The sequence below is a fragment of the Alligator mississippiensis genome, chromosome 6 (genome assembly GCF_030867095.1).
Source record: "Alligator mississippiensis isolate rAllMis1 chromosome 6, rAllMis1, whole genome shotgun sequence".
In the NCBI taxonomy this organism is placed as follows: Eukaryota; Metazoa; Chordata; order Crocodylia; family Alligatoridae; genus Alligator; species Alligator mississippiensis.
The window spans coordinates 83,616,268-83,637,309 of NC_081829.1; the positions used below are offsets into that span (position 1 = coordinate 83,616,268).

The 21,042-nt window shown below is 44.9% G+C and overlaps 1 protein-coding gene across 1 annotated transcript in view; it reads left to right on the forward strand.

Annotated features, from left to right (window-relative positions):
• Positions 1-21,042, forward strand: part of CPXM2 (carboxypeptidase X, M14 family member 2) — a 157,472-nt gene that overhangs the window by 98,774 nt on the left and 37,656 nt on the right. Inside the window, exon 7 of the mRNA XM_014600948.3 lies at positions 4,212-4,300. Within this exon, the coding sequence (XP_014456434.1) occupies positions 4,212-4,300 (89 nt within the window). The remainder of the gene's footprint in view (positions 1-4,211; positions 4,301-21,042) is intronic.

Consider the following 21,042-nt stretch of genomic DNA (forward strand, 5'->3'; position numbering starts at 1 on the left):
GAAAACTTTTAAAAGGTGATCTCTAGTGATTAGGGACTTGATTCTTCTCTCATATATACAGATTTTAACTGTCATACAGTTCACCTATTGGAGTTTCCCCTGATTTACACAGGTGAAAACAAGAGAAGAATAAGCAGAGAATATCTGAAGAGTATGGTTTCATTATTGCTTTAATGTGTCATGTCAGTAGTATAAATAGACCATGTGAAAATAAACCTATCAGTCATATGAATGGCTGTCAGTCTAGGTTTTCAATATGATGGTTAGTATCTATGGCATATTCAGTTTGCTAGAGACCGGTCAAACTTGTGCCTATTCATTATGAGCAAGGTACATACTTCCATCAGCAGAGGCTGAGATTTTTAGTTTAGTTAATTTAGTTTAGTTAATTTAGACTTTTATTTTCCTTTAATCTGAATAAGAGGTAGAGTTATAGCTGTTTTATTGCACTGGATATCTCAGCCCTAATACAGGAATAGGAAACGGGACAAATGAAAAGAAAACGAAGGGCAATTACATGGAGTTACATAACAATAGCACTTCTGAATGTGGACCTTCACTTCAATGGAGTTGCAGGTCCAACATCATTGACATAAAGGTGAACTTAAAAAATGTGTGATTAGGATAGACATACTATTTGTGAATTAAAAAGGGAAGCCTTAAGATTACGCCATGCAAGGTGTTTTGAGAATGTTGATTTCATCCCCTAGTTATTGACAAACTCTTTTCAGACACAGCATTTTACACCAAAACTGAAAATACAAAAGTCTAAGAAAAAAACAGAATTAATATTATTTTTATAATTATGGGGTACCAGAGAATCCCCCCAATCAAGGAATAGCACTCTCTATTAGACAGTCAGTACACCTAAGAGCTCCAATCCAGATGACATAGGATTCAATATGAGTATGAAGCTGAGAAAAAATGGTGGGGAAGAACTGGAGGATGATATTATAAACTGAAAAGACTTTAGCACAAAGCTTGTATTTGCTTTATATAATTAGTTTTGATTAATGGAAAGCCCCAAAAATCCTGTTCTGGAAAAATGAATATTGTGGCAGTAAAAGTGCTTTCTCTCTCTCACTCTTTTTCTTCCTCATAGAATTGGAGGTGGAAAAAAAAGTTTCTTATGTTTTATGCCACCTAGTCTCATTTTGGGAAGAGCATAGGTAGGAGGCTGTCAGAAACTATTATTTCAGAGTACTCATGCAAGCCAGTTCATAAATTGGCTGTGCTTCTGGCTTAAAATGGAAGTTAAAAGTGTTAAAAAACTCAAAACATTTTTTTTCCTGAATTCAGAAATGGCAGTCTTTTGGGGGCTCTTCATGGAAAAAAAAGGGAGATTGATTGAAATGATGCCATGAATAAATAAGAATTTGGATATGGGATATGTTAACACCAGAGTATTTTACAGTAGTTTTGCATATCAGTATAATTTACATCAGTATCAGAAGTAAAGAGATGATCAATTATCTTGTGGTTGCTGCTGCAGTAGGCACTATGAGGGCTCCTCTAGATCTTACATGAATGCCATGATTAACATGTTAATAATTCCATTAATGGCAAGGGTGCTACATGTGCAACCTGTTTAAGACACTATAAAATGGCAAACCATCCATAAAAATGTTACACATATAATGTAGACCATTTTTATGCCTGGTTTATATAACACCTTAAATGAAACATGTAGTATGTCCACACACTGGTGCTACTTGGGGCAGATGCCTGACAGTGGAGGTGTGGAGGTTTTAACTTGCTGGTGCAGGGGGAGCCCAGGATCATGATCCCAGGCTCACAGTGCACTAGCATGTAGAAAGAGCATAAATAGGATGTGAACCCTGATCCCAAACTTGTGCTTCCTGCCATGCATATGTAGCATGACTTCTCTTTGCATGAAAATAGATTATTGCTTCCAGGGTGATCCTGCCTCACAGCAAATGACATTTGGTGTGAGGGTTGGGAGTGGTTTTATAATTTCCTAGGTTATATTCTTGCTTCAGTAGAAATACATGGGCTGAACAGATTTACAGTAGAGCCTGACAAAATGTTCATTCTGAAGAGAGATGTAAGTTTGTGCACATTTTAGTAACGGGAGCATGATAATCTTCCCATTATATGAATATTGTCATTTTGAGACATTTCCACCTAATCTGCAATATTAACTCCTTTTAAAACAAAAGGAATGTTTGATCCAAGGAGAAATGAAAAACATTCCTAAATTAAAGGCAATGGACATAAGTGCTGGGGATAAATCAGTTGCTCCTTGGTATTGGTTGGTTGACAAAAAGTCGAGTATTCTGACAACTTCTAAGGATTTATTTTTTATTAATATCTTTAAACAGTTTTTTCTAATGCTAGTAAATCTGTTTCCTACACCATTAAACACACCTTATTCTGTTGCTTCTGAGAACAGGTTGTTACATTGTTTGCATGTGATATATTTCAACATGAGGAGCCATTGAAAAGATTTAATATTAAGGATTACCATTGTTTTATAGTACTACCAGACAAAGTTACTTATTTTCCCTCTCCTCCCTGTTATATATGAATAAGGACTTAAAATGAAGATGATTCTTTAACATGCACTTAGCACCCTTGACTTGTCAAAAGCCACTTGATTGCCACATGAGAAGGAATATATATATATCTGTTCATTTGGCTGGGTTTTGAATTCGTGCCAGTTGGACAGCAAATTGAGGTTAGGTGATCTTGTTGCAGGTTGAGAGTTTTGAAGCTGCAATGCGTGGACAGGTTTTGATGGAATAAAATATTAATGACACTATTCTAATGCTTGTAGTGAAACAAAATTTCAACATTTCTGATGATGAGGGCTAGAACATGGAGGTGCAGAACAGGATAATGAAATAGAATTAGTAGTGGGAAAAAGCTTGAATTGTTTATAAGATTTTCATTTTTATAAGATTGTATTAGTCTTAAATCATTTCCTGGCATGCCAGGCATAATAATGCATGTACTGCTTATATGCTTTATTGATACTGTCACAATATTGGAAATATTCATTTTGTAATCGTTAAAAGCAGCTGCTACCTACTTACTAGCTGAAATTTCTTCTTGTCTAGATCAAAATATTCCCTGTGAACCAGTTTTACACATTGACAAACTTTTCATTTTGAATATTTTCCACTTTAATTTCATTTTTAGCATTGTGTCCTTGATTTTTTATCAGTGAAACAGCTTTTTCTGTTTCGAACTAGACAGTTTCTAATCAGATCTTCTAGAGTTTGGTGAAACTTCCAAAAACCAGTGTTACAATTTCCTACTAAAAATGAGCAATACCTAAAATTTGGGAGTGTTTCTGATTTTTCAAAATTACTTTGCACCTCTTTAACATATAACATTACAAATTAAATGTTTAGCATGCATAGGATATTGTATATAGGAGTCTAGGTAGCTTGGACTTTTATTTAGCTGAATTGCCTGTGTGCTTACCTGGAAAGTCAAGGAAACACAGGTTTTCATTTCCCCTTCATTTTAACCTTGACACCAATTTACTAATTGACATCCCATGGGTTTAATTAGATAGGTGATGGCCTGCAAACTGTTGTGTAATTTTTGCACTGGTCACAGCAAACAGGGCAAATTATATCCATTAATTAAAGACAGAACTGCACTCATTTTAAACTAAAAAAGACACAAAACTCCTTCAGTGAATTTAAGAAAATATTTACTGAGAAATAATTATTATTGCCAACAGTGGTTCCAGTATTTTTTCAGGAAGTACATAGACTATGAAAATGTTCATAAATGAAGTAATAATTACTGAAACTATATAGTAATTAATTCTTCTAGTAGAATGAGAACATCTCCTGGAGCTTTTTCCATTGACATGCCATTACCATCCTTTTGCCTTATACCTATTTGACACATCATTTCCTGGTTTCAAAGCCCCAAGATGCCCCTTGACTTCTGTTACTTTAGATTCACTGTTAGTGCCAAGCAGATGTCTCTCTTATAATAACTTTGCTGCTTACTTGCTCCTGTTTTGTTTAGCAAGAGTTGATTTGTATGGTAATTAGCAACATTTCATAGTGCTGTTTGTTAACATTTGCTGTTTAAAAAGACTTCATTTCATATGCATAAGAGAATCAGGTTGAGATTAAAGTGGTTTCCCGACATGCTTTTTCATTGGTCCTCTCTCCATTGGGAAATTATTTGTAACTCTATGCAAATTCTTATATTTCTTTTCACAGATCCAAATAACTATTATCACAGAAGAAATGAAATGACAACCACAGATAATCTTGACTTTAAACACCATAACTACAAAGAAATGAGACAGGTAGGCCACAGAGAACTCATGTTCAATGCCACTACGAGGATGTGTGTGTGGGGTGGGGGGGTGTTCCGGAGTTGGGCTCTTATATTAGATAGCTGATCTCTGTCTTCCCCTCTTTTTACATTTTTAATAGTATGTTTAGCAAGGGGATGACCCTAGAAAAAGTGACTTTATGCACTGTTGAGCACTTTTTTCCCATACATGCTAATTGCAAATGACTTTTTCAGCAACATCTCTAATGTGTTTTATTGTGAGATTGACCAAAGAAGGGCGCAGATAGAAATCATGTTTGTCTTGCAGTTGGCCCCCTGAAAGCGCTTTACAGCTGTGCTGTGACACACATGCACAGCTATAGAGTGCTTTTAAAGTGGCTGATCATGTGACAATTTAACCCTCATGAAATGTGGAATCAAGTGAATGTGCCCCATGTTGGACTGCCTTAAGAAATTTGTGTTTCCTAGGGTTAATCTGTTGCATGATTGGGGCTGGGCTGATGTAGCCCAGCCCTGCCTCCAGGGCTGTAGGCAGGAAGGAAGCAGGGATGGGGAGGGGGAGTGAGCTCTCCAATGGTTTGCCCAACCTGAGCTAGAAGGGGTGGGTAGATTGGATGCCACCTCATAGCTCCGCCCCTCCAGTCACCCCCATCCAGCTCAGGCCGGACAAACCCCAGCCAGCAGCTCAAGCCCACTCCCCTATCCTCCATCTCTTCCTTCAGACAGCCACAGAACTAGGAGGTGGGATGAGGGGGCAGGGCTGGGGGAGAAGACCAGCTCCTCAGCTACCAGCAGGTTCCTCAGGCTCCTGCAGGCAGGCTCCTTTCCCCCAACCCCATCAGGTTAGGAGCTTTATGTAAAGCGTCATGAGTTAGAGCATGGGCTTGCATATCTGTCAGTGCCCTAGAATGACTTTTCCAGCAACCTCTAATGTGTTTTATTGTGAGATTGACAGAAGAAATGTCCATCAGCAAGCCTTTGTATTTTTTACTACTTATCAGTAGGTGGAGCATTGGACTGCATTATAAACCATGAAGATAAATACATTTTGGATCAGGAAACAGGTTTCTTATTTAGGGCTAACTTATTTCAAAAAGGTCTGTGATGCTTCTTAACAATACACTTTTGGGCTGCAAGGACTGAACAAAAGCCCTGGGGGGGTGCATCCACACATGCAGGAACATGTGCTTGCAGCAGCTCAAATAGGAGTAGCACAAATTTAAGCCGGGGATCTTTGCCTCAGTGCACATGCCCATTCATGCACTTTGGTGTGGAACAAATTGTGTCACTTGGGGAAAAACAACCCTGCCCAGCTCCTCCCAGATCTGCGGCTAGTGGGAGTAGAGCCTGGGGCCAGCACCTGTGCTGGCCCCAGCAGTATAAAAACCTGCCCTGTGCTGGCTCCAGGAGTATAAAAACCAGGCCTGGCAAGCAACTCAGGAGCTCCTTTGTCTCAGGAGCTTCTGAGGTCCAGCCAATTGGTATCTGGGGACACTACCCCTTGTGCCAGATGGACTGGTGAAGCAGCCCTAACTGATAGTTGCCTGCACCCCCTACCTACTGAAGCAGTTTGGCAGTGGGGGTTGCTGCCTGGCTATGACCTGTTGCCACCTGTGACAGCATGTGGCCTCAAAGCTGCATGCCTGCCAGATCTGAATGGAGACTGCATGGCCACAGTAGAGGCATCTGCACCTCTGGGCCAGCTGCCAGTGGGCTGTGGCTGCAAAGTTGGTCTTTGTGTAGCACTGCTGCCATATGTGCCGCTGCTCTGCCACCTGGGCAGCTATCACCCAGAAGATGTTCTTAGTGTGGTAGCCTGCTTTGAACTGTTAGAGTATATCTTCCTGGCCCCAAGTGGCCATGAGGTCAGCTACCTCCAGCTGGGTCCTGGGTGCTAGCCTTGAGCAGGCTTCTCTGCCCGGGTCCTGCTGCTTGCCTCACTAGCAGGAATTCTGGTGTTCTCTGTTTAAAAACTGCAAAATCTCTGATAAAACAGCCCAAATTCACTCTTTAAAATATCCCAAAATCCATGTTCTTCCACAATTAAAGGAAAAGACCACTATATATATATAGAGAGAGAGAGACAGACAGACAGACAGACAGACAGACAGACAGACAGACAGACAGACAGACAGACAGACAGACAGACAGACAGACAGATCAGTTGGGCAATGTTTTATTGATATATTTACAATTTTAAAGCAATTTGGAAGCCAACCAGTATCTCTATCATCATAAAAACAATTTTTTTAAATATCTGTAAGTTTTGATGTTTGTTTTTGGTTTTCTTATCATAGAACAATTAGAGTTCCCCCTGACCCCCTCACTAACTAGGATGCGGGGACAGCTGCCTCTGCAGCCACAGCTCCTGCCAGCAGTTCTCAATCTGTCTGGCAGCTGGGAACACTGGGTGTGTGATGAGGGGATGTGGGGTTTGCAGGAGTGGAGAAGGAAGCGGTGTGGGGAGATGTATGTGTGGAGAGGGATGTGGGGGGCATGGGGCGTGTCGGTAGGTGTGGGTGGACTGTGGGGGTCTGTGAGGAGGGGACTGCTCAGGAAGGGTGGGTCCCCTGCCCCCCTATAGGGTGTAGCCCCCCCTGCACAGCAAAGGACTGTCCCACCCACAGGGCCCACAGCTCCCCCACAAGGCCCTCATGCGCTCCCACAGGGCCTACATGTCCCCATGCAGGACACACAGCGCCCCCCCCGCATGGTCCACAGACTCCCTTTTTTCTGGGGTTTTATTTTTATTTTAAATTTTATTTTAAATTTTGATCCTGCGCTGAAAATATGCAGCACAGGGAATGTTTTTTGTTCCCAGCGTGCCTCTTGCCACATCTCAAACTGCTTTGAGACATGGCAGGAGGCACATCAGGGCTCATCTAGATGCACCGTGGGAGTCTTTTGATTGATCTCAAAGGACAATGATTCAGTATCCTCATGTTTCTAACCAATGTCATGTTCATGTGCCTGTTATTAATTTATGGTAAAAAAAAAAAAAACTGTAGTTTTTTTTTACCATAATGGGCTATTAAGATAGCTATTAAGATATTTAAGTTGATGAGATATTTTCTACTCAAAGAGTGCAACTACACATGTCCCTCATGGCACAGTTGTTACCGCACCATCACTTACTGCAGCATCCCAGCAACACTCAGTTATTTTTACCAGCTACGTCACCATAGCAATACATTATAGTGAGGTAGCTTGTTGCTATGGTGATGTAGCATCAGAATCACTGTTTGTGCTAGCCAACAGTACATTGCTGTAGCAACAATGCTACGGTGACGTAGCAGCATGTGTAGATGTGCCCAAAGACCACAGGGGAATCATAGAACTGGAAGGGAGCTGTACACTCCCTTCAAGGCATGCACAGGAATTATTGGGCTCAGATGAGCATGGCAAGGTGCCTGTCCAGCCTTCTCTTGAATATCTGCAAGGAGGGTAACTGCACCACTTCTGCTGAGTGAGTGTTCCAGATGACCCTTACAGAGAAGAAGTTTTTCCTTATATCTAACCTAAGTTTATCCTCTATTAGTTTATGCCCATTGGTCCTTGTCCTCCCTTGAGGTGCCCTCCTGAATAGTTGCTGTCCTAGTTTTTGATGCTCCCCCCTGAGATACATGTAGGCAGCTATCAAGTCACCTCTCAGCCTTCTCTTACTCAGGCTGAACAGGCCCAGTTCCCAGAGTCTCTCCTCATAGGGCCTATCCTCCATGCCCTTAATCAAATGGGTGGCCCTTCTTTATACCCTCTCGAGCTTATCCATGTCCTTCTTAAAGTGTGGTGACCAGAACTGGGTACAGTACTCCAGGTGAGGCCTCACCAACACTGAATAGAGAAGGAGGAATACCTCCCTGGATCTGTTTGCCACACAGCAGCTGATGCATGCCAGAGTTTTATTGGCCCTTTTAGCAGCCTTGTCGCACTGTTGGGTCATATTCATCTTCCAGTCAATCATGACCCCCAGGTCTCATTCATATGTTGTGCCAGCTGGTAGACCACAGCTCATTTTATAGTTGTGGTGAGGGTTCTTCCTACCCAGGTGAAGGACCTTGCACTTCTCCCTGTTAAACCTCATCTGAGTTTGTTCCACCCATAAGTCTAGTTGCTAAGGTCCTCCTGGATCTTTGCCCTATCCTCTGGTGTGCCCATGTTTCCCCACAGCTTGGTGTCATCTGCAAACTTAAGCATTGCACTTTCTACCCCTTCATCCAAATGGTTAATGAATATATTGAATAGCGTGGGCACTGATCCCTGGGGAACCCCACTGGAGATGGCCCTCCAGGATGAAGCCATACCATCTATCACCATTCTCTGGGAGCGGCCTCTGAGCCAGTTGTTCACCCACCTCACTGTAGATTGGTCCAGTCCATTACTCTCCAGTTTGTTAGAGAGAATCCCATAAGAGACACAGTCATATTAATCTACACATGAAGTCTAAGTAGATGACGTCAACCTCGTGTCTCTTGTCCAGATGGTTAGTGACCTGGTTGTAGAAGGACCCAAGGTTTGTCAGGCATGATCTGCCCTTGAAAAAGACATACTAGTTGCTGTTTAGTAGCCCATCAGTTACCAGCTTGTAGTTGATGGCCTCCTTAACCAACTTTTCTAAGATTTTACCTGGGACTAAAGTCAGATTGACTGGTCTGTAGTTTTCTGGGTCATCCCTCTTCCCTTTCTTAAAGATGGGCACCACATTGGCCCTCTTCCAGTCATCTGGGACCACTCCTGAGTTCAAATAGCTTGGCCAATGGTGCTTCTATACGTTTGGCTATTCTTTTAGGACTCTTCGGTGCAGGTCATCTGGTCCAGTGAACTTGAAGATGTCCAAATATTGTAAAGTTCCTTCACCTATTCTGGGCTGATTCTGTTTAAGTTGTTACCTTCCCCTTGTTCCCTGGGCCTCTGATCAGATGAGCAGCCCCCATTGGGTTTCAGGAATACTGATGCAAAGTATGTATTCAGGAATTCTGCCTTTTCATGTGCATCAACTGTGGTCTGCCCCTGTGTATTCTGTAGAGGTCCCACAGTGCAGGCCAATTTTTTTTTATTGCTCTCTATGTACCTGTAGAAGGACTTTTTGTTGTTCTTTTTTTACTGGTTGCCTTTTTGATCTCCTGGCCTGCCTTAACTTTCCATGTCTTGTATCTGCAGGCCCTGGCAATGAGGTGTATTTCTCCCTGGTTGCTGAGTCATTCCTCTATTGCATATACACTACTTTTTTCTTTTTCAATAGCTCCCTAATATCGCTGGTGAGACAAGCAGGTCTCCTGGCTCTCTTTCTACTTTTTGCCTGTGTGGGGATCGCCTGTTTTTGAGCCATGAGAATTGTCTGCATTGTTTCTGCACACCCAGATTGTCCAAATGTCGGTTGCAGAGGGCCTCTCCAATGAGCCTCTTGAATTGGCCACACCTCCTCCTTTCTTCCCAATCTGATCCTTCCTATGAAGCCTGTAACCCTTGTAACCCGGGTGTACCCAAATACTGTGCTCTCCTCTCCAGATAGAAGGGATGGGTGGTAGGGAGGGAGGGATCTGCAATATGCAGGCCAGATCACTCTACTCCCTATAAAGTCAGGCCAGGACAAGAGATACTTAACTATATGTAGATTTATTAATATATACACAAATTAAGAGAATTTCTATTAATAAGCATATATATATAAATATAAAATTATCATGTCCTACAGTATAAAATTATACTATGTCCTACAGATAAAGGCTGAAAGATTACACCCCTCCAGGTCACCCCAAACAATGTTTTGATAGACAGTTGATCTAAAATAAACAAACAACTGTTAAGTACAGGTGAGCACGTATAAATACAATTAAACAATAGGGCTGTGCAAAGCTTTGGGTGGTGAGTCGATGTGGAGGAGTTTCGGCCCAATTTGGTGGCTGAATCTCCAAATCTGAATTGAATTAGGGGACCAATTTCAAGGTCAAAATTGATTCAAAGCGCTCTGAATCTTCGGAAAAGATTCGGAGAGCTTCGGCGATTTGGACAGTCCCCAGTGGCTGCAGCAGGGAGCTGCAGCAGGGAGCCACTCCTAGGGAGGGGGGAAGGGACCATGGGAGGACCCCTGCCAGCCCCCCCCAATCCCCTCTGCTCCCCAGCTCAAATCTCTGAATCTCTGAATAAGATTCAGCCAAATCGAATTGGGACAGTGATTCGAAACACCAGATCGAATCACTGTCCCCTGAATCAGCCGAATCCAAATCTGATTAAACAAAAGGTCTATTAAACAACAGTCAAAACACAAATATACAGAGGCAAGTATAGGTAAGTATGTATAAACATTAGGGAAGGGGTTCCAGCACTGTCCCTTAAGAAGTTTATATATAACACTCTAGTAAACTACTTAGGTATAAAGTTAAAATGTCCACAAAATATAAGGCACAGTATCACAGAGTGTGGCCATTTTCCCACAAAATATAAGGCACCTCAACAACTGGTTAGCTCAAGCTGCCCTGAGGATAAACTGTCTCACAGCCGGGGTAGCTCCCCTCCCCTGTGGGAATCCCCTCCTCAATAACTCACAACTCCAGGGCCTGGATGGGTGGTCCTTGTCCCTTTGGCTGAGCTGCACCTCACAGGAGAGGCCTGTTGAGCCACAGGCTCCCCTTGGGCTGCTGCCCATAGGGAGTCCTGTGCAGTGTTGCATGCACTGAGGGCTCTGCTGGGGGTTGGAGGCCTGGGCCGCCTCGCGCAGCGCCAGGAATTAATCCACTCCTGGACTCTCCGGGCAGCATTGCCTGCATCAAGCCACTAGTCTAATGCTGGTGGCTGCAGACCTGAGATACCTCAAGCAGTTTTATTCACTCCAGGGTCTAGCTCCATGCAGTGCCACCTACACTGAGTTCCCTGGCTGCTTGCCAGGGATTGCAGACCTGAGCTGCCACATGCAGCTCCCAGGATCTGGGCTCCATGCACCACTGCATGCACTGTGGTCCCAGCCACTCGCCAGGGGTTGCAGACCTGAACCACCTCACACAGTTCCCAGGCTCTGTGCTCCGTGCACCGAGCCATGCACCGACACTGGGTTCCCCACGGCGGAGCTGGAGACACAGCCGCTCACTGCTCCCACTCACGAAGAGGCATCTTCGGGCTCTTCAGGGTGTTGGTTCTGCCTGCTGACCAGCTCATACCAGCTCTTCTTTGCCCATCCTCTTCTCCATCCCTCAGTGTGTCTGCTACATGCTGGGCATGCAGCTCCTTTTATTCACTCCAGAGGCTCCACCCTGGAGTGTTGTCGGACCTGCAGAGAGCAGGCTACAACCAGGTCTGGAGTTCTCCTCCCCTGCCCCACCTGGGCAGGGGCAGAGGCAGGGGCAGGGGCAGGGCAAGCCCCTTCCTAGCATTACCTGATTGGTGGGTGGGCTCTGCTAATCATAATGAAGATTCTCTGAGCCTAGGTGTGCTGGGCTGTATCGGTAAGTCCACCACACCCTTAATATTAACTGCCCAGTCATGCGTATCATTTCACCAGGTCTGTCAACCCAATCAAGTCAAATTCCTCATCAGCCAGAAAGAGTGCCAGTTCCTCCAGTTTATTTCCCATGCTTCTGGCATTCCCATAAAGGCATCTGAGCTTTCTCTTAGTCACCTCAGGTTTTCTGTCATGATGTCTCAGCCTCAAGATGCTAGAACCCATATGAACATCTATGGTTTGAATGCCCTCCTGTCATTGTAGCTAGTGGATTCTGCTTCTACAGTGGAACCTTCTCCCCGGCCCCAAGACGTGCCTAGTTTAAAGCCCTGTGCAACAAGCCAGTGACTCTTGTGGTGAAGAGCTTCTTTTCTCTGCTCATGAGATGAATGATGTCCCTGGTGTGGAGGACACTATGGCTAAAGTGTGCACCAAGCTCGAGGTATCCAAAGTCCACATGGTGACACCATCTTCAGAGCCTTTGGTTGACCTCCTCGATACACTCCTCCCTCCAAAGCATTAACAAAGTGTGAGAAAAGGTTATTGAGATGACTAGATAGCAAAATTATGAGCATTGAATGAGGGATATAAATGGCTGGAGATTAAAATATAATAGCTGTGGAAAACTTGTTTACAGATCATTTCTATATCATGTTGTTGTGAGCATATTGTCTCATCTGAACATATTCATTTGTGTGTTAGACAGTAGATACATTTAGACAGTAGATGCATTTTGTGTAAGGATCACACATCAGTATGATTTGAATAGTTGAGAATGTACTGAGCTTAAGAACATGTGATTATCTATTGCTGTAGGAAGGGCAGGGATTTGAAATAGTAAATTTAAGTGATTTTTTTACTTAAAATTGGCAGGTCCAATATTTAAATGTCCAATACATTGTACATCAGAAATTTCAATATGCTTTTGAGCTATCATTTTTATGAGAAAACAGTCAGGCACTAAACTGAAAGTCATAACATGGCTGAACTTCCAGATTGCTTCTTTTTCCACTTTCCATCAAATTCAAGCAGATTTCTTCATAGGGAGGAATATTCTTATGCATGTTGGTCTGACATTTTGTTCTTAGAGCGACCCAGTGTGCTCATCATTACACTCTTTGCAGACTAAGACTTTTTTTGGTCAGCAGAATTTTCAAATATTTTAATATCTTAGGTGGTCATAAGAATAAAACAGATAAATATGGTCAGATGCTTTGCTCAGCCATCCTAATGTAAATTCAGCTCAGTTGTGGTCAATGAAGTTATTTTGGATTTAAACTGATATAGAGTCAAATAAAAACTTGACCCAAAGTTGAGGGACATTAAGACGGTCACTAGGACTGATGCCATGTAACTGCTTATGAACCAAAAAGGAAGTCTAATTTTAGGCAGTCTAATTTTAATCCTTCCAGACTTAATTATGTCCTTTTAACATCAAGTAGACAAAAAAATCTAGATTTATATCACCACAGACATAGGTGTGGGAAGTGCTAAAGAAATATTTCTTCCTGTCTTGCTCCTCAAATATAAAGATAATATGTTTGGACTCAAAGTATGTGAATCATTTTTTGTGTGCTGAATCTTCAGTATATTTATGCTGCATGAGTCACCATTCATTTTTATTGAGCAATTGTGTACTGAGTCACACATTTAGTTCACTAGAGATTTCATGGCCTATATTTCTAGCACAAAGATTAGACAAGTAGAAATTCAATTGGCATAATTAGTGTCAAGAACAATAATTCTACATGTATTTTAGATACTAATTGCACTGAGACAGGTTGGTCATTTTGGAAATATCTTTGAAAAAAAGCCCCACCTTTAATAAGAAATGTTTCCTCAGCTCTTATATAAGATGGAGAAGGTGGTGAAAATAAATAAGGGTAAAGATTATGAGCTGGTCAGTTTTGAACTATACCCTTTGCTATGCTTTCTGATGCTATCAGCTTCAGTATGTCAGTATTGGTCATGTCACTGCACTCTTGTCTTTGTGCTTGTAGGCAGAAGATTGTGGTAGGGAGATTCAATACTATGGTAGCATTTCTTGAGTGATATTATGTAATTTAATCATTGCCTTTATGAGTCCTCAGATAACCAGTCTGGTCCAATAGATGTGGATTTCCCCATTCAACATAATAACGTCTAGCTGTTCATGTTATTAATGCCAGCTTTGTTAACTCCCTCACTGGTGAACATTTTAGAAAAGATATATAACTAACATATTATTCATGCTGGCTGCTTCTCATGGATACTATGAAGCCAGCAAAAAGTGTCCTGTGGACCATGTTTTGGAAATAATTATCCCATATTACAATTCATCAGCTGTTTGCAAGAGGTACAGTTGCCCCCTCCCCATCTCTCATCTGTTTACTTAGAGAATTTTGTGAAGATCAAAGAATCAAATTTACTGGGCTAAATTTTGTCCTCTGAAGTGCATGACAGGTTCAGGTCCAGTGGAGGTCAGTAGGGGTGTTCCTGAGACTTTGAGAGTAGGCTTTGGCCTATAATCTAAAAGTATTTTTCATAATACATTTGTATGGCAAACGCACAGCATAGTCATTTAAAGCAATTCATAGAATTTGAATAAAGTTGGATACATGTGCTGAAAACAATTAGGGCAAAGGGGCGGAAAAACTCTTTTTGAAACAAAGCTCCAGTAAACTGAACACAGGCAAAACATCAGATAATTTCGGAGTAGGTAATTTTTATTTCTACAAAATATTTTTATAACATTTTTGTACATTGCAAACCTTACAGTCCAAGCATTCCTAAATTTCAGAGAAATTCAAATTCCAAACCAAAGGCAAATCTAGGTTATCTTTTTATAATATACTAAAAAAAATAATCTCAGAACCTTATTTTCTCCCCTGGTAGATAACAGTTAATTCAAGTGGAATTATACTCCAGGACAGAGAGTTGGGCCCTTAGATGAGAAACAATGTTGTAGCTTATCTTTAATTATGGAAGTGGTTAGATAATGCAGAAAATTCCTGTGATTGAAGCACTAATATGTTTATTAACAGTATAATATTTCCATTTGAAGGAAAAATATCCTGGGACCTAGAACCAGCCTCATTTTACCACCTTAAACCCTTTTTAAATTATATGGAATGGGCAGTGTTGCTATACATTTGAGACCCTCAGACTGAGAAAGTTTCTATGACAGTGGTACCCAATCAATCAATCATGATCCACCAGTTGATCAGGGAGCTTCTTTTAGTCAATCCTGAGCTGGGAGCGGGGCTGGGCATGTGTGCCCCCCCATCCCCCAGCCCAGCAGGTCAGTTTGGGGATGTAAAGAGGCGGGGGCCAGATTGAGGCCCCCGCACATGAGTGACACATGCCCCTGGAGGCTGGGGGGCATGGTAACTGCCCGCAGGTGGTGGCAGCAGTGACAGTGGCAGGGGCATGGTAGCAGTGAGTGGAGAGCTCCTGCAGGTGGCCGCACTGAGCTTGGTGGTGAGGGAGGGGGGGTGGCAAGCGGTGACTGCCCACAGGCGCTGCTGGCAGTGACATCAGTACTTCTCTCAGGGGGTGCACTGCTAATCTCAGTGGGTGCACATGCACCCACATGCACCCCCTATGCATTGCCAATGCCCCTATGGTGAGGGAGGCATGGTGCAGCCCAGCCAAGAGCAGGAGAAGGTAAGTGGGGCTCCAGCCTTGCTGGGTGGTGGAAAGATTGGAACCGGGAGTGTCATCTGGGGGGGATCCCACCACTGGGCACACCTCACCAGAGAACCTGGGGGCACCTGATTCCCCACCTCTGTGTGGGGTGGAGGAGGTGGAGGTGGCTGCTACTCTGCCTTGAGCCCCACTGCAGTTGGCCACATGCAGGTGCAGCTCAGCTCAGCGGCAGGATGCACCTGGTGTTTGGCCACCCCTGGACCAGCTGCAGTGGGGCTCAGGGTGCAAAGTCCAGCCTTCAATGACGGCTACCTCTGCTGCACACAGCTAGGGGGGCACATGTCCCCCCACAAACTCAGGGCAGTGTGGGCAGCTGCTGCAGTGGTGAGGGAGGAAGTGCAGCTGAGCTGGGGCAGGACAGATCTGTGAGCAGCTCATCAGGAGGGTGTAGCGAGGGGGGCATGCACCCCAGGAGGGCATGGGATCTGTATGCAGGGTGGATGAGGCAGGGCAGGCTGCAGCTGTGGGCTGGGGCTGGGCTCTTCCCAGTTGGGGGGCTGGCCAGCCGGGAAGACTCTGACCTGTGGTGGTGGTGGCAGCACTAACTAAGGGGGGCTGCCACCATCATAAGGTTTGAGAGGCCCTCAGGTTTTGAACCATACTAAAACCAAATTCTTTTTATGAGAAAATTCATAAATGGCACCCTCAGAGCCCTCTGAAGAAACCCATCAGTCTGAATGTATGCAGCCATTGCAAGATTAAAAGAAATAAAGAATTCATAATTACAAACAAGTAACAATTCTCTCTTAAGCAAATGTACTTCTGAAAATACTTTACAATCCTGCTGGTTGTTATTAATATGCTAACCACATATTATCATAGACTGCCTTTGATAGTTTGTGCAGGCATGGGGAAAAGGCTCTCTAGTATTTCAGTGCCTACTGTGCAGGTTGTCTCATATGGAGAAGAAAGAAAAGCAAGTATGAAATATGTTCATTCAGGTTGCTTATTCAGTGCAACCCCAGGCTTTTTGAAAGAATTTATGATGTACATCAATGAAAAAGATGAACTCTCAATACTTCAGTTGTACGGATGATTTTTGGATCACTATTTATCTTACAGGAATTGTTGCATCAGTTTTAGCAGTAAAATATTATAAATCCCTCCAAAATTAAAACCACGTGCATTGTTTCACTTGATGCATATTGATTTTTATAGTAACTTTATAAGTCTCATAATATTTTACTTATACTTCCACTGCTTGTATCATTGAAAATGTAATGAAAAAAATAATTCATCTCACAAATAGTATCCCACTAGCTACACTCTGTTTCATCTTCTAAAGGATCTTTGCTTTAGCTCAAATAGAATGTAAACATGATTTAAACTATTAAGGGCACCGGAGTAAGCTAACTGAATGTGAAGGAAAGATAGGAAATACAGCAAGATACCAGCCTGGCTAAACAGAAATGTTTCAATGACTTGAAACTCAAAAGGAAATCCTTCAAAATATATACTATTGTGGTGGAATATAGGAGTACTGCATGGACATGCAGGGAGAAAATCAGGAAGACCCGAGGCAAAAATTGAGATACAACTACTTAGGGATGTAAAAATCAATTAAAAAGGCATTCTACAAGTACATCAGAAATAAATTCCTTCACTTGGGACAGAATATTCACAGGTACAGTTAAAGACTAAGCTGCAGAAAAGGACTTTGGGGGTCCTTTTGAGACAACAGTGTACTTTTGTTGCTGATAGAATACTGGGCAGTATTAGTAGGAGTGTCCCTTGAGAAGTCAAGGGAAGTGATCCTTCCACTCTGTTTGTCACTGATGAGGCCCACCTGCAGGACTGTATCCATCTTTGGGCTCTGCACTTTAAGTAAGACTCTGGTAGAGAGCAGTGGAAATGATTAGAGGTCTAGGAAACATGGTTTAAGAGGAAAAGGTGGATTAACTAGGATTACTTAGTCTGGGGAAGACTGAAGGGAGGATGTAAAAATAGCCTTCAAATACCTGAAAAGTGGTCTGTGGCTATAGGAGGCAAGACAAGGAAAAATGTTCTTACATTGCAGCAAAGGAAATACAGGTTAGAAAAACTTTCTTACTGTGAAGGCAGAATATTGGAACAGACTTCCTAGAGGGGATATAGAATCTCCATTCCTGGAAATTTTCAAGAGCAGGTTAGATAGACACTTGGCTAAGAGGTTTTAGGCAGGGATGATTCTGCCTTAATCAGAGGGTTGGACTAGATGGCCTCCTATAGCCCCCTCCTCTTTTCTATGATATTATGATTATAGGATTCTAAAAGCACATTTTTAAAATGTAACATGTGCTTCAGGGCCTTATCTAAATGTGCTTAAGGTCAGTAGAAATAAATACATTAATTCCAACAGTAGGCCTATGTGAATAGGGAAGTATTTGATTTGAATTTGGCCAATTTGGATCACTGTCCTGAATTGATTTGGCCGAATCAGCTTCGGAAGATTCAGTGCTGATTTGGAGAGATTTGGTGATTTGGATTGGCCGGGGAGAGGCAGGCACAGCTGGGTGGCTCCTCCAGCTATGCCTTCCTCTCCCTGGGTGGAGGAAGCTGTGGGAGAAGTCCCCATGGCTGCCCTGCCTGCCCCCAGCCTAGTCCTGGCAATTAAAAAAATGAACAAAAAACAAACAAAAAAAGTGCCCTGCACTCACCAGCTGCAGCAGGGGCTGTGGGGGCTCTGGGTCCTCCTGGCAGAGCCCCCTCATGCAGCACCCACTTGAGAGCACCGACCTCTGATGGCTCCCCCACCTGGCCCCAGCAGACCAGGAATAAAACAAAAAACAAAAACAAAAAAACCCAACAAAAAATGCACTCACTGGCAGTAGAAGCAGTTGCAGGGGCTCTGGGGCCATGTGGCAGAGCCTACCCCCCACCCCCGCCCTGCCTAGCCCTGCCCCAATGGATGCCCCACCTGGCTCCAGCATCCCGGCAATTAAAGAAAAAAAAAAAAAAGCTCCACACTTGCCCACTGTGGCAGCGGATATTGGGGGCTTGTGGCAGACCCCCCCCATGTAACAAGGGACAGTGAGGGGCAGTGAGGATCACCCCCCTGCTTGGTACCCACACAACAGCTGCCCCATGGCATGGGTGCAGCACTGTCTTGGAGCTGGAGCTGCTGGGGCTGACTGGTACCAGGCTCTGTGTGACTGCTGTAGCTGCTTCAGCTCCCAGACAGCACGTAGTGCCCTGCTGAGCTCCACTGCACCCATGCCATGAGGCAGCTGTTGCGCAGGTGCCAGGTTGGTGGGTGATCTCCGTTGCCCCCCACTACCCCATGTTGCATGGGGGCACTCTGCCATGAGCCCTCAGAGGCCCTGATGGCTACTGCCCGAGCTGGTGAATGCAGGGCTTTTTTCCCCTTTTTTTTAAAGTGCCAGGACTAGGCTGGGCCAGGTGGGGGATGGGGACAGGCAGGGTAGGGCAGCCATGGGGGCTTCTCCTGTGGCTCCTCCAGCTGTGCCTGCCTCTGCCCCAGTGCAGGGAGCTGCAGGGGCTCTGCTGTCCTGCTCCTTGCTCAGCCAGCGCAGGTGGTGGGGCATGATACAGCCGCAACTTGCTTGCTCTGGGCAGCAGCAGGGCATAGCCCCCCACTCCCAGCACTGCTGCACCCACATCAGCACTGGGAGTGGGGGTTCTGCCCTCTCACTGCTTGGCAGACAGTGTGGGGGGGTATGGGATGCAGGTGTGGCAGCGCTAGGAGCAGGGGCTATGCCCTGCTGCCACTTGCCCTTTTCATCCTAGAGTAAGCAGCATTGCATCCCGCCTCTCTCCTGCCCTGGTTGGGCAAGCAGCAGCAAGCAGCAGCAGGGCAGAGCCTGCACCCCGCTCCCCAAGTAACATGCCCCCCCCCCGCCCTGGCTGCACAGCTTGTCCCAGCCCTAATCCCTCCCTTCGCCATGCCCCTTCCCTCCCCCAAAGTCAACAGACTTACCAGCTGGAGGCAGCTGTCAGCTGCCCGTTTAGTCTATGGCTGAATCTCTGAATTGGCTGAATCTTTTCCGAAGCTTTTTGAATTGATTCAGAGCTTTTACTTGGTCTCCCAATTCAATTTGAATTCGGAGATTTGGTCCCCAAATTGGGCCGAATCTCCTCCAAGTTGAATCAGCTACTGAAGCTTCACACAGCCCTATTCAACAGGCCTGGGATCAGCTCATAAGTGTGATCATAGAATCATAGAGAAGTCAGGCTAGAAGGGACCTCCAGAGGCCATTTAGTCTAACCCCCTGCCTGAGGCTATCTAAGCCATGGACTTGATTGTGTTCTTATGTACCTTTGCTAATTGGGATCCTAGAAATTATCATAATAGGCACATTAGAAATGCTTCTGCTCTATAGACACAAATGAATAGGGATTTTTGCATTGCAGTATATGTTGTTTCTCTGTTCTGATAGAGATTCTCATTTAAATGGGGTGCTGAGTCTGCTCATGGAGAATTTCTTGCCATACTAAGACCCATGAAAGAGGTTAGATAAGTAGACAGAAATGAGTCTACTCTAGACAGATTTTCACCATCTGGATGTTAAAGAAAAGGAATTTCAGCTGCTAAAATATACATTGTTTCATGCTTTACAGTGTGTCCCAGGGATGCCGGGGTTAGAAGGGAACCATGGGGCAAAACCAGGGGGGAAGTAACCGCTTACTTACCCCACGCAGAAGCCAGAGGGAGCAGGGACACATGAACGGGAAAACCGCCGGCGCGATTTGTAAGCTGCGCTCATATCCAGCTGGGGCCGGGCGACGTCAGCAGGAGATGCCACCCGGCAGGAATAAAAGGTGGCCCCGGAAGCGGAGCAGGGCCAGAAGTGGGGAAAGCCCGCAGGGAATCCCGAGAGTGGGACCCGTGCCTGCGGGGCCCATGTACCCGGCGTGACGGGGAAAGTCGAGGCAACAGCAGCGGTGGCGAGAACGGCAGTGGCAGCAGCGTCGGTGAGAGCCGCCTCAGTAAAGGAGCTAGTAGAGGAAGCCGCAGCTACAGCAGCCAGAGCTGTGCTCTTAAAGGAGCCGACGGAGAGGGTGGAGACGACATCGGCAGTACGACTAGAGAAGGAACTGGCTACGGTGCCAGTAGGAGAGCAGGTGGCATAGCCGGTGAGGAAACCGGCTGCGGACCTGGTGAGAGCGCCGACAGACGGGCCAGCGGAGGAACCGGCAGCGGACCCGGCGAGGGAGAGAACACCGGATACGAGACTCCCAGAGAGCGGGAGCCACGGGCCCGGAGTGTAGACAACCGGGGAAGTCGGTGGCCTTAAGCCACCCGACAGACTTGGAGCCAGGGCAGCCCGTCAGTTGGGGCTTAGGCACCTGGCTCAGGTCCCAGGCTAGGCGTGGTAGAAGGGCTTGACTTTCTGTTTTGTTGTTTGCTTTCCTTTAGGCTCTCTCGTTTTGTGTTACGGTGGCCTCGGGTCAGTATAGGCTAGGGGCAGCAGGGAATCAGGGGGTGTGAGACCCTCAAGGCGGATTTCAGCCTGGGAAGCTTGGATCCCTGGAGTGGGGACCACTGGGAGGCACAGGACTGAAAACGTGGCGGGGTCGCCAAAGGAAGGCCACAGGAAGACCCGCAGCAGCAGGTGGCAATTGGCCAGGGTGTAGGGGAGGTTGGAGCCCCGTGAGTGCCTGCCGAAGGCGTAATGACCCCGGGAGGCAGCGCC